This window comes from Typopeltis vanoorti, chromosome 2 (assembly GCF_054136105.1).
Source record: "Typopeltis vanoorti isolate ZY-2024b chromosome 2, IOZ_Tvanoo_1.0, whole genome shotgun sequence".
In the NCBI taxonomy this organism is placed as follows: domain Eukaryota; kingdom Metazoa; phylum Arthropoda; class Arachnida; order Uropygi; family Thelyphonidae; genus Typopeltis; species Typopeltis vanoorti.
This window is the reverse complement of record NC_143550.1, coordinates 179,720,523-179,733,479: the sequence shown is the minus strand read 5'-3', so window position 1 is coordinate 179,733,479 and position 12,957 is coordinate 179,720,523. Positions and strand designations below refer to the sequence as shown.

Below are 12,957 nucleotides of genomic sequence, written 5' to 3'. Positions count from 1 at the left end.
GTTAAAGTCAAAACGATAACCAGTTTATACACAATAGTCCTGCTCATTCTTAAAGCAACATGTTCCCAAGAGACACGGATAAGAAATTTCTACCACATATAGTACATTACTATATGTACCAATATCATATCATCAATTCATCTCTATAATACTACAATTATTATTTTTTTTTTAAAAGCACGACCAATTCTCACTTTGTACAGCATACCCTGTTACTAGGTATCCACCTGGATGCCAAACGAAAAAGGATAAGCTGGCAATTTGGAACTTAGACAAACAAACTTTATTCAATATTGGCTGAAACTACATACACAAATGATTATAACACATTCAAATATTATGCTGGTTAGGGCATTTTTGGTGAAACACAGTATACTGTGTTTCACCAAAACTAGGGCAAACAGTGAAAATCAGCTCTCTCTCTCTCTCTTCACGTAGCTTCTCTCAGTGAGAGGGTGCAGCACGATGTCTTTCCAGTTTAAAACTATAAAAAGTGTACTGACAGAAAAACCAAGAAACCAGCAGTAGAATTACAGAAATAAAATAAACATAATTGGTGTTAGAGAGACTAGGAAGACAAATGCGAGATGCTGCCTAACAATAATTATAAGATGATATATTTTCAGGCACTGCAGATCAGGAAAAAGGGAGTAACTAAAGCAACAGAAAACATGAAGACAAACTTCTTGAATGAGTGTGAATTTAATGCAGGTTGATATGATGGGAAATTTTCAAATGGGAAACTAGACAATGAAATTTATTTGTGCCTATAGTTCCATACTAGGTTCCAGCAGGGAAGAAGTGAAGTATGTTTCAAAGCCATCAGAGACAGCATTCAATATATATAAATAAATAAATAAAAAAAATAGAAAGCTGGTTCTTTATGGAAACAAAGAGCACCCTAGGATATGAATCATAGACAAATAATTTTGCTATTTACAGATTTAAGAATAACTTCTGTTATCAGGGGAGTCCAAAGTATATCCACAAGTCTAGCTCCCACTGACGAAACTAGTTTTAATACTGTAACCAGGGGTTGACAAATTGTGCAAATTCCTACTCACAAAAATGTACCCACCCAATCCTCCCTCCACATTTTTTATAATTCAAACAATCCAATAGGAGTTTCACAGAAGGATTAATAGTACTGTACTGTGGTTGAAAAACTTATTTTCTTTTTTTATTAAATGAAAAATATTCTGTTTTATCCAGTCTACAGCTACATGCCACAGGAGAGCATATTTGTCAAGCCCTAACATAATACATGACAATATACATGCCTAAGAAAGGAGTGTACTTATGCATTTTAGGATATTTACATAAGCATTCTATAATCCATGAGATCTTTGCCACAGCCCTATAAATACTCTATAAATTCATATTACAAATATTCAAAGCAAAAAAAATTTTCCATGCCACTTACATCATTGATTTTGAATGCACAATCATCTTCTCCACTGTTTTGAGTGATGATTTAGTAACTGAACAGTTGTCTTCTGTGAGGACACTTGCAATTCTGACATAAACCGATGATGGTTGGTTGATACTCATGCAGTTGATAACCACACTTTTAAAATTTTTGTTAATCTAAAAAATAAAAATTTAAAACTGAAAAGTCACTATTAAAAAAAAATAGAAAAAAAAAAACTAGTTAATCCAAAAACACTTTCTTTCTCTACACACACACACACATATATATATTTATTTATTTACCTTTTTAGCTTCCAGTATGTGAGTAAGACAGGCAGTTTTACCAGTTCCAGGAGCTCCCGAAATATATAAACTGCCAGCTTTCTCAGAATTTAAGTGATGATCCAGAAAAGATGATATTACTGCTATTTCCTTGTCCCGGCAAAGCAGGCGCGAAGGAAGTGAGGTATGGAGAGCTTGCTTAGCTTGTTGATAGCAAGACACTACAAAAAAACATGGACTTTAGTTTCAATTGTCTGTAATAGAATTTTAAATGTATATATAAGAACAATTAATACCTGTTTAGTCTGAATTTGTTTTTATGAAGAAATTTTGTCATGCATTCAGAAAAGTGTTACTATTGGAAGAGCATCCCAAGTGGAGCACAAAAGTTGTGATCAAAATTACTTATGGGAAATGCAAAACTACATTTATCATATTAAAATGAATATATTAAGAAGGTAATCTTTTAATATTCTTCTAATCTTTAATCTTCTAATAATTTTTGGCCTTGGTTGGCACTTCCAGACCACAGGTTATTGGCATTAGTGAAACATGGCTGACAGAAGATGATATAGCTAGTGGAATTGAATGTGAGGGGTAGTGTGTTCAGGAGTGACAGGGAGAATAAAATGAGGAGGAGGGGGGAGTGTTATTGATGATAGCTGATGAGCTACAGCCAAGGAGAATAGAAGTGGAACTGCACGATAAAGAAAAGACACATTTGAGGTTATTTGGTGCGAGATTGAGGCTAGCAGAACAAAATATACAGTTGGGTGCTGCTATAGACCAGGTGATGGAATAGATGGTGGAGATAGCATGCATAAGCAAATAGAAGAAATGAGTGGTAGGAGGGTAATTATTATGAGAGATTTCAACTATGGTAACATTGATTGGAAGGAGGAGAGGACACATAGGAGGAAGGAATTGGATTTTATGCAGTTATTAAGGGATAACTATCTGTGACAGCATGTAATGGAAAATACTAAGGGTCAGAGAGTGCTTGACCTAGTAATTGCATCTGAAATTTGGCTGTAACCAATATGATCATGTTGCCACCAATTGGTGAGAGAGTGATCATAGGGTCTTGACTTGGGAGGTGGCTAAAGGTGTGGAATTTACAATTAAGACAGGGTACATGTGGAATTATCAGGCTGGTAAGTATGACAAGCTTAGTAGTTTATTTGGTTCAGTGCCATGGCATGTAAAACTGCACGGGCTAGATGTTGATAGTGCATTGGAGGCGGTTAGGAAGTGTTTGCATGAGGCAATGGCTGACTGTATACCTAAAATCTGAATAATAAATGAAGTAGGAGTTAAATGGATGAATAACACCATTAAGCTTGAGCTGCAAAAAAAAAAAAAAAAAAAAAAAAAAAAAAAAAAAACTGTGGAGGGAATTTAAGAAGAAATGTGACCGGATATGAAGTGCAGGCCAGAAGGGTAACGAGTATGGTAAGAAAAGCAAAAGCAGATTATGAAAGAACATTAGCCGTGCAGGCTTAAAGAGAATCAAAAAACAGTTTTTTCGATATGTTACAAGTAAAAGAAAAAACGTATATGGCAGAATGATTTTAAAGAATGCCGATAGTAGGGAGGTAACCGATTCAGTTGATACAGCTGAATTACTGAGCGAGCACTTTGCAAGAGTATATCATCCAGGTGGTGACATTGCAGGAATGGAAGAACCAACAACCTTGAGAAACGATTGAGAGGAATTGTGGAGGAAAAGTTTGGTGAAGAACAAGCTGGATTCAGGCCAAATAGAGGCTGTCAGGATCAGATCTTCACTTTACGACGAATAGTCGAGAAAGCATGGGAATATAACAAAGATCTGTATTTAAGTTTTGTCGATTTGGAAAAGGCATATGACAAAGTGCCAAGAGAGAAGCCATTCAGTACGCTAAAGTTATATGGTGTCAATGGGGCATTATATCAAGCAATACTTAGTCTTTATTTGAGTTGTAAGTCAGCAGTTAGAATTGAAGGAAGTACAGGAAGATGGTTTAATGTTAAATCTGGTGTCAGACAAGGATGTACATTGTCCCCTCTGTTATTCATTATCTATATGGATCACATTATGAAGGAAAGTGGTATTAAACATGATATCAAAATTGGAGATATTAATGTCAGCTCTTTGCTTTATGCGGATGATGCTACACTTCTAAATAAATCTGCTAGAAGTCTGCAAGATTCTCTGACTAAATTGAATAGCTGTGGTAATAGATATGGTATGAAGGTCAGCAATAAAAAGACAAAGACAATGAAAATAGGCAGAATCATTGAAAATGTCAACTGTGTTGTGAATGGAGAACCTGTGGAACAAGTAAAACATTTCAGCCACTTAGGCACGATTTTTACTGAAGATGGTAAATTGAATATAGAAATAGACAACAGAATCAACAAAGCTGGTATGGTGGGAAGTCAATTGAATAAATTCATATGGAATAAGACAGAAATTAGTCGGAACACTAAATTAGCTGTATACAAGACAGTGTTCAAACCAGTTTTAACTTATGGATCTGAGAGCTGGGTCAGAAGTAAAACACTTGACCAAAGACTAGAGACCGCAGATATGAGAGTCCTGAGAAAGATTAGAGGCATGAACAGATGGCATCAATGGCAATATCATATTAAAAACGAGAATATTAGGAAAGAACTTGACATTGTCAGCATCCAGGAATGCATTAGCAGAGCGAATCTCAGGTGGTATGGTCACTTAAACAGAATGGGAGAGGAAAGATTAGCAAAACAAGTGTTCTCTGCCAGGTTGGCAGGAAAACGACCCAGAGGAAGACCAAGATATAGGTGGATTGATGCGGTACAAAGTGCCTCAGACGATAGAAATATAAGATCTGATAATGTTGGAGTCTTGACAAGTAACAGACTGATTTGGAGGAAAATTTTAGATAGGAAGTTAGTAATGATGTAATTTTTTCATGTAGTACTATCATATCCTGTACACCCCTTGAAGGTATATGGCAGGAAATTGATGATGATGACTTCTCTATTCAAGAAAAATACATGAGTAATAAAGAATGTGGCACTCTATTAATGTTAATGTGTCAGGATGAATCACATTTTGAGTTGACATTCAACTATAATGATTGCTGTCTAGAACCAAAAGATTATGAAAAATCAATTAATGATCCCTTAAAACAGCGCTTCCCAAACTGTGGGCTGCAGCCCCCTTGGGGGCCGTAGGTTTTGTTGAGGGGTCCATGAAATAATGAAAACAAATTAAAAATCTTTTAAGACTAAGTAGATTTTTTTTATCTTAAAAGAAACGTATTTAATTTTTATTATTTCTTTTTTTGTTATTTTTTATATTTTAATGGAAAAAAATTGCACGTTGGTGCGGATTCACAAATTTTGCTTCCTGCATATTTCGCCACTTAATGAATATTAGTAAATATATGCTTATTCATATAAGTTTCATTTCAAAGCAGAAATCTAAGAATTGCAGTTTCAAATATTTTACCTGATATAGTTCGCCCACCGTTTCCAAGTCCCTGCTTCGCATCTTTCCAAGAATAGTCGATTCATGCTGAAGGGGAGAAAAAAATGAAGGATGTCCGAATTGGTCGCCAACACGCGAAATCAAGTGCTTTATAGGTAAAATTTTCCAACTGTAATACAAGCAACATAGTTAACTACAATAATCATAAAAGAGAAGTTAATTTTCCGACCAGTAATAATAAACAACTCATCCCACTATACGGACTGATTACCCTATTATCGGAATGGATTCTTCTTTTTCTGAGATGCGCAGAAGTGTCGAGGGACCTCAAATCGGTGGGCGAACTATATTGGTGTAGCAGTATTGAAATACATCCATCACATTAAATTCTTATTAAACTTCTTTTATGTTTTTAATTCTTTCTTTATTACTAATCGTTTTACGTTTCATGTGCTTGTACTGCAAATGTACAATAACAATATATCTATCTATTAGATATGTGAAGAGCCAAAGGCTTCAATTCGGCGACATATAACTTGTTTAAGTTAAGGGATATTACATCCCATATAGTTTCTTAGCCGAATAAGAAACTCAAAGAGTTTCATGCCGAATATAGTAAAAGTTCGGCGATTCCAAGCATAAGCAAATACCTGGATACTGCAGCACTGATCCCAAAGGGTAGTGCAAGCTGGGGCAACTCGTGGTAGAGGTGGAGCGAGCTCCGATCACTCTTCTTGATATTTGCCCATAATGTGAACTTAGCTCCTAGGAACTGTATTTTTGTTCACATTATGAGAGAAGGTCACTACCTAGACCGGTTTCGACCTTTATTGAGGTCTCACCAGTGAGTAGCCAGACCTAGTTAATATCAAGTTTGTAGCGAACAGAACTTTTACCCCTACTACGAGTATTGCCGTGAGGTGCTCTAATAAATTATTAGATATGTGAAGAGCCAAAGGCTTCAATTCGGCGACATATAACTTGTTTAAGTTAAGGGATATTACTAGGAGCTAAGTTCACATTATGGGCAAATATCAAGAAGAGTGATCGGAGCTCGCTCCACCTCTACCACGAGTTGCTCCAGCTTGCACTACCCTTTGGGATCAGTGCTGCAGTGTCCAGGTATTTGCTTACGCTTGGAATCGCCGAACTTTTACTATATTCGGCATGAAACTCTTTGAGTTTCTTATTCGGCTAAGAAACTATATGGGATATCTATCTATATAAAAATATGAGATAATGTGTATGTAAGATGCTAAAAATGTAATATTTGCAATATTCGCTGTGTATGTTTTGTATTGAATATAAATACAATAAATATTATAATAATATATGTCTATATTAAGATCTTTTTTCAAGGGGGGGGGGGGCTTGAAATATTTTAATTTTTCCAAAGGGGCCCCTGACATCTAGAAGTTTTGGAAGCGCTGCCTTAAAACATATCATGGTCAGAAGTCAATTAGTTGAAAAAATATCTGCATTTTTTGAAGGTATTGTGCTCTGGACTAGAATGTTGGGTAAGTGAACAGTATTAACACTAAGATGGTAGAACATGAAGGTGTATTTTAGTGGATAAGTGTAATGTTTCAGAATGTTTTAGCAGCATTACACTCATGTTTCAGGCAGAGTTGAGTTAGAACAATTGAAATAACCAAGTATAATTTTAGTGCAGTTTTGTACTGCATGCTGTTATGACAAAAAAAAAAAAAAAAAAATTAAAAGTATAAAAAATTCTCATAAAAGTTTAATTATCCAACCAAAAGAAGATCCTTACCATCTTGTTTAAAAAGTTCCAAACTGACTTTCCTATTTTGTACTTGGTTACAGCTATTTTCTTCAGTAGCATCGAATAGCTTGCGGCATTTCTTTTTAAGATCTTCCTTTGGCCTCTTTGATGGTGAACAGGATTCATTAATTATTCCTATATAAAAAAAATAATAATAATAAATCACTTATTATCATGATTTCCTTTATGCTTTCTGATAGGTGCAGAGTATATGCAGTGAATTAATATGACACTGGACTACCTCAGTTCTGAGTGTAATTGTAAATATCAAGGAATAGATATCAGAGAGATTAACTTTCTGGTGTTCAGTAAGGATTCAAAGTTGAAATAATTCATAAAAGGGCAAATAATGAGCACTTAGTTCTAACTTAACATAAATATGAGTTTTTCTCAAAATCTTACATATATGCTTTATTCATTTTAAAACAATAATTTTTATAAAAATCAAAGTGGTCTTGACAACTGAGGATAAGTTTATAGAAAGACTACTATAGATACTACTACTACAGAAAGTATAATCTCTATTCCAACTATCTCAAGAAATTAAGGTCTATTCAGGCAAGAAATATTTATATGCTTTATATATTTTTCAATTTTTAATTTATTCACTTAAATTTAAATTAATTCTTGCAATGCTTTTTTCAGCACTCAGGTCACCAATAATGGTGTAATCACTACTAATATATTCATCTCATCTCATCTGGTTCAAGTGATGTATCAGAGAACTGAGACCTCTGTTTAGGCTTCATATAAATTTAATTAATGCCACAATAGATATCAGTTAGAATTAGTAAGGCCACAAAGCCTGTATTTCATAGTGTTTATTAATGGTGTACATATACCAGCTGTTTTGGGAGATGAAATACACTGCCACCCTCATTAGACCACCTAACTCACCTTCAGGTGAAATATACATAGTTTTCTCCAAGTGGAAACTCCACTCCATGTAATTGCACTAGAGTGGTGATGGTACATATAGCAGAGAGCAGTTAAACCTATATACCACAATTTGTTTTGTGCAAAGCAAAAAAAAGTATATCACATTTATACAAGATGGCTACCTCATCTCCAGCTAGTTCCTCACATCCTGAAAGGGACACAAATTCACCTTTCAATTAACAATTTTATCAAGACCTTTAAGAATTAAATTTAACAATTTAATTTTGAAACGATATAAACTACTAAAATCAAAGTAAAGTTCGTTAAAAATCACAGATAGAATTTTTGCATTTAACGATACTATTTACAATGCAAGGATCAACAATTCTTCCAAATGTGTATTCTAATGTGGACGAAAGCTATAGATGTTATGATAACAAAACAAGTTATGTGGTAATATAGTGTAAAAAACTACATGCAACTTAGAATCATTCAAGAAGAAGGGAACAGCAAAGAGCTGGGTAGAAAGGAGATAAGCTGTTCATTATTAACATCAAGGTAGTTAAGGTCACATGCATTTCTGTCAATTGTACAGTAAGGTGCAAACCATCTGACATCTCTTTTGGTTCTGGTTTAGGAGACAGCCAGTGTTTAGTTAAAAGTAGAACTTAGCCCTTTCTAACATGAAACAAAGACCAGTCTACTTAGATCAAAACAGAACTAAACTCCACTTGGGAAGTTAGGTGTTAGGTCAGATATCATGCAGCATGTTCACTGGCTGATTTCTTTATTTAAAAATAAAAAGCCTCAATTTTTGGGAAGGAAAAACCTTGACATCCATCTGATACCACTATATCAACTTCACTTGAAAATGGAAAAGAAGGGATACATGGAAATGCTTAAATTACATAGAATACTGGCATGCTATAATGACAATCAATACAGAACATGCCAACATTTATTTCTCAACATCAGACTGCCAGCAATCTGATGTTGAGAAATAAATGATTGAGTTCACAGTATAGAAATGGAGAAAAAAAGGAGTAAACTAAATTAATACAATGAAAATTATGCAAAAAGCATGCCAAACCCAATTTGCATAAATAATTCCAGACATAAGGCCTTGATACTAAATCAAATGGAAATGGGGAATTATTATCAGCAGTATTCCTATTCTATGTTCACTGGACATCCACAGATGCCATATGGTCACTCCGATGCTCGGTGATGTGCCACACCAGGCCTCACCATGTAGTCCTGTTGTTTGCTTTTCTGGAGGCCTCAACTCTCTGAAGATCAATCATTCCACACACACCATCCATCCCTCTTTTTCTAGGAACTTTACCTGCTATTACTGTTCTGAGAAGTCCCCCTTCCATCCTTTCAATGTATTCCTATTAAGACCTGTTAAGCCTATCCACCACACAGCAATCTCAGGGCAAATGCTGCAACACCACATGGTACCATTCTTGCATAGTTATTTCATCATTATAACAAATGACTTCTACAATCATTGTAGAATTTTCATAAAATGCTAATAACTGTATATACATATATTTTTTTAATCCTTCTGCATAATTTGATGAGTCTGTCGACTCCATGGAGGGTGTAATAATAATAATTTAAGCTCTAAAAGATCCAAGCCTATCAATTCCATGTTCTATAAACACATCTTAACAGTTTTTTTTTTTTAGGTCAGATATCATGCAGGCACACATCTGGATGTTATGAGAAAATTTGGAAAAAGAGCAAAACTAATAATAATGGTAAATACCTGCTGGATTTCTGCTCAGTGCATGGACTAGTCATTACTAACACTGTGTTAAAACAAAGATGTCCATAAATTCACATGGAAAGGACACACAAGAAATAGTCTTATAGACTAGGTTACTGTTGACAGTGATATATAAATGCTAGTCACAGAACACAAAGAGGAGTGGAAATAGAAATCATCACCACTTAGTTTTGAACAGAATAAAAAAGTGAGTATCATAGTGAAAAGAAAAAAAAAATTATGAAAGTTTTTAAATAAAGCAGAGTAACATTTATAGGTGAACTATAGACTCAAATATAGAAATATTACAGGAGGAAAAAAATTAATTTGAAAACTAAGTGGCTAAATCAGAGGAAACAGTGATTCAGCTAGAGAGGCATGTTGTGAAGTTGTCTACAAGGAGAAAGAGAGACAGAGAAGGAAAAAAATTAGAACTTCATGGTCAACTCAAACAGTTAAAGAGAGGCAGCCTAGAAAAGAAAATATATCAAAAGCACCAGTCAACTCAGTGGAGGTCTTCAGGGAACAGAGTAAAATACAAAAAAGCTATATGTAGCTAAAAATTAAAGACGTTGTAAGAATGTTAAATATAAATATCATAGAAGCACCACAATTTTCTGAAGGCAATGAAAAAAAAAAAGGATTAGAAAGAGCTACGAAAACTGAAGATAAAGAACTGAGATACAGTGCAGTCATATTTTATGTGAGGTTGAACTACCATGATATAAAAAATATTACCGAAGTCTCACTTTATGCATAAAATTTTAAACAACATGAATCCCAAAAAAATTCAGCAAGAATGATATTGTATTTCAAAACTGGTGGTTGAGTAAACTGAAGCTCTTATTACATGGGGTGTTACTTCAGCTGGTAGAGAGAAATGCCTACCATTCTTTGTCAGTATTATGTGCATGTGTGTTCCCACATACACTGGAAATTCTGCAAATAATTTTGAGGACTACTGTGCTATTATTTTAACATGGTATAATTTAAAATGGGGTGCTTAAGGGTCAAAGCTGTATAACTGAGAGGAGACCTCCACATAGCCTTTAAAGGAATGCGGAGAACCGACCAGGGCTTCTGACCTAATGTCCAATCCTCACCTTCTCGTGGTGCACCCTGTTGGGTATCTACTTGGATACTGAACGGACGAGGATGGGCTGGCAATTTGGGATTTAGCCGACCAAATTGTATTCTTAATTGGTTAAACCAAAATATAGAATGATGGTACAACATGACAAAATTTCATGCCAGCTGGGGCGTCGCCCGGTTAAACAAGGCCCCTATTGTTTTCGTCAGGGAATCGGGGCGAACAGCGAAAAGTCAGCTACTGGAACAAATCTGAAAACAAACCCCAACTCAACATCACCAGAGTTACAGATCGGTACTATCAACGTAAGAAGCCTAAATGGCAAAGAAATGGAACTAGCTGAGGAATTAGATAAGTACCAGATCGACATAATAGGGGTGACTGAAACAAAAAACAGAAAAACTGGTGAGATTTTTCTGAGCAATAAATACAAAATGTTTTATTAAGGAAATGACAATCGAGGAAAAGAAGGAGTAGACATAGTATTCAACACAAAATACGAAGCTAATCTTCTTGAATGGCAGGCAGTTTCAAGTAGAGTAATGTGGGCAAATATGAGAATGGGGAACTGGACAATGAGACTTATTTGTGCCTATGGTCCCACTTAGGTAGAAGTGGAGGAATTTTTTGAGGCTTTAGAAAAAGCAACTGAGCCAATGAAAAATTGGTCCTTGTTGAGGATCTAAATAGCAGAGTAGGAAATGATTGTGAGACATACAAAAATATTTTGGGAAAATTTGGAGAAAAGAGCAAAGCTAATAATAATGGCAAATATCTGTTGGATTTCTGCTCAGGACATCGACTGGTTATTACTAACACCATGTTCCAACATAAAAATGTGCACAAATTCATATGGAGAGAAGAGGCTAGGAATAAGAAAACTCTCACTGACTATGTTATTGTTGATAGTGATGTTTTCTCCCTGGTGCAGAACACCAGAGTGTACAGAGGATTTGAAATTAGAAGTGATCACTATTTAGTCTTGAGGAGGATAAATTGAATTTCACATTGAAAAGAATAACATGTAAGAAAGTTTTAAAGCGAATAAAAGTTGAGCAGCTCTCAGATGTGAACTGTAGACTAAAATACACAGAGATTATTGAAGAAAAAATGAAAGAGTTTGAGAACAGGAATCAAACCTTGGAGATTCAGTGGCAAACTCTGAAGAAAACATTGATTGAGGCATGTGGTGAGGTTGTCTGTAAGGATAAAAAAATCAGAACTCCCTGGTGGACACAGGAAGTTAAAGAGGCAGTGAAGGAAAAGAAGAAAGCATACCAAAAGTTCCTGTCAAATAAGTCATCTTGTGCTCTTAGAGAATATAGAGACAAATGCAAGAATGCTAAATACTATGTAAAACTAGCTAAACAAAAGTCATGGGAGGACTTTGGCAAGAATATAGAAAATAAATATCAAGAAGGTAGCAAAATATTCTGGAGGTTGTTGAAGAAGCTTAGGAATGGAGGAAAGAGTGCTGTAAAAGGAGTTAGAGATGATAAAGGTGACATGAAAACGGGAGAAATAGATATCCTTGAAGTATTGAGTAATTACTTTGAAAAACTGCTAAATGAAACAAGCAGTGATGACAGCACAGTGGTAAAAAATACTAACCATGAATGCAGTCAGGAATACATATCCATACTTGAAGTAGAAAAAGCCATCAAAGGCTTGAAATGTGGAAAGGCAGCAGGAGTAGATGATATTCGACCAGAAATGCTGAAGTATGGTGGTATAAGAGTCTGACAGTGGCTGCACTGCATAGTTCAGAAAGCCTGGACAGTGGGACGAATTCTCGATGATTGGAGTAGAGCTCTCATAGTACCCATATATAAAAAGGGAAATAAAACTGAATGTGAGAATTACAGAGGTATTTCCCTACTGAGTGTTCCTGGCAAGATCTATGCAAGTATACTTGAGAAACGGTTGAGAAGAAGTGTGGAAGAAAAGCTTGGTGAAGAACAAGATGGATTCAGGCCAAATAGAGGCTGTCAGGATCAGATCTTCACTTTACGACAAATAGTCGAGAAAGCATGGGAATATAACAAAGATCTGTATTTAAGTTTTGTTGATCTGGAAAAGGCATATGACAAGGTGCCAAGAGAGAAGCTAATCAATATGCTGCAGTTCTATTGTGTGAATTGGGCATTATATCAAGCAATACTTAAGTCTTTATTTGAGTTGTAAGTCAGCAGTTGGAATTGAAGGAAGTACAGGAAGATGGTTTAATGTTAAATCTGGTGTGAGACAAGGATGTACATTATCCCCTCTGTTATTCATTA

The 12,957-nt window shown here is 35.2% G+C and overlaps 1 protein-coding gene across 1 annotated transcript in view; it reads right to left on the bottom strand.

The window, feature by feature from the left end:
* Nucleotides 1–12,957, bottom strand: part of Cdc6 (Cell division cycle 6) — a 68,292-nt gene that overhangs the window by 48,814 nt on the left and 6,521 nt on the right. Inside the window, exons 3-5 of the mRNA XM_090409790.1 lie at nt 6,924–7,070; nt 1,714–1,913; nt 1,424–1,587 (exon numbers count right to left, since the gene is read on the bottom strand). Coding sequence (XP_090265916.1) covers nt 1,424–1,587; nt 1,714–1,913; nt 6,924–7,070 — 511 coding nt within the window. The remainder of the gene's footprint in view (nt 1–1,423; nt 1,588–1,713; nt 1,914–6,923; nt 7,071–12,957) is intronic.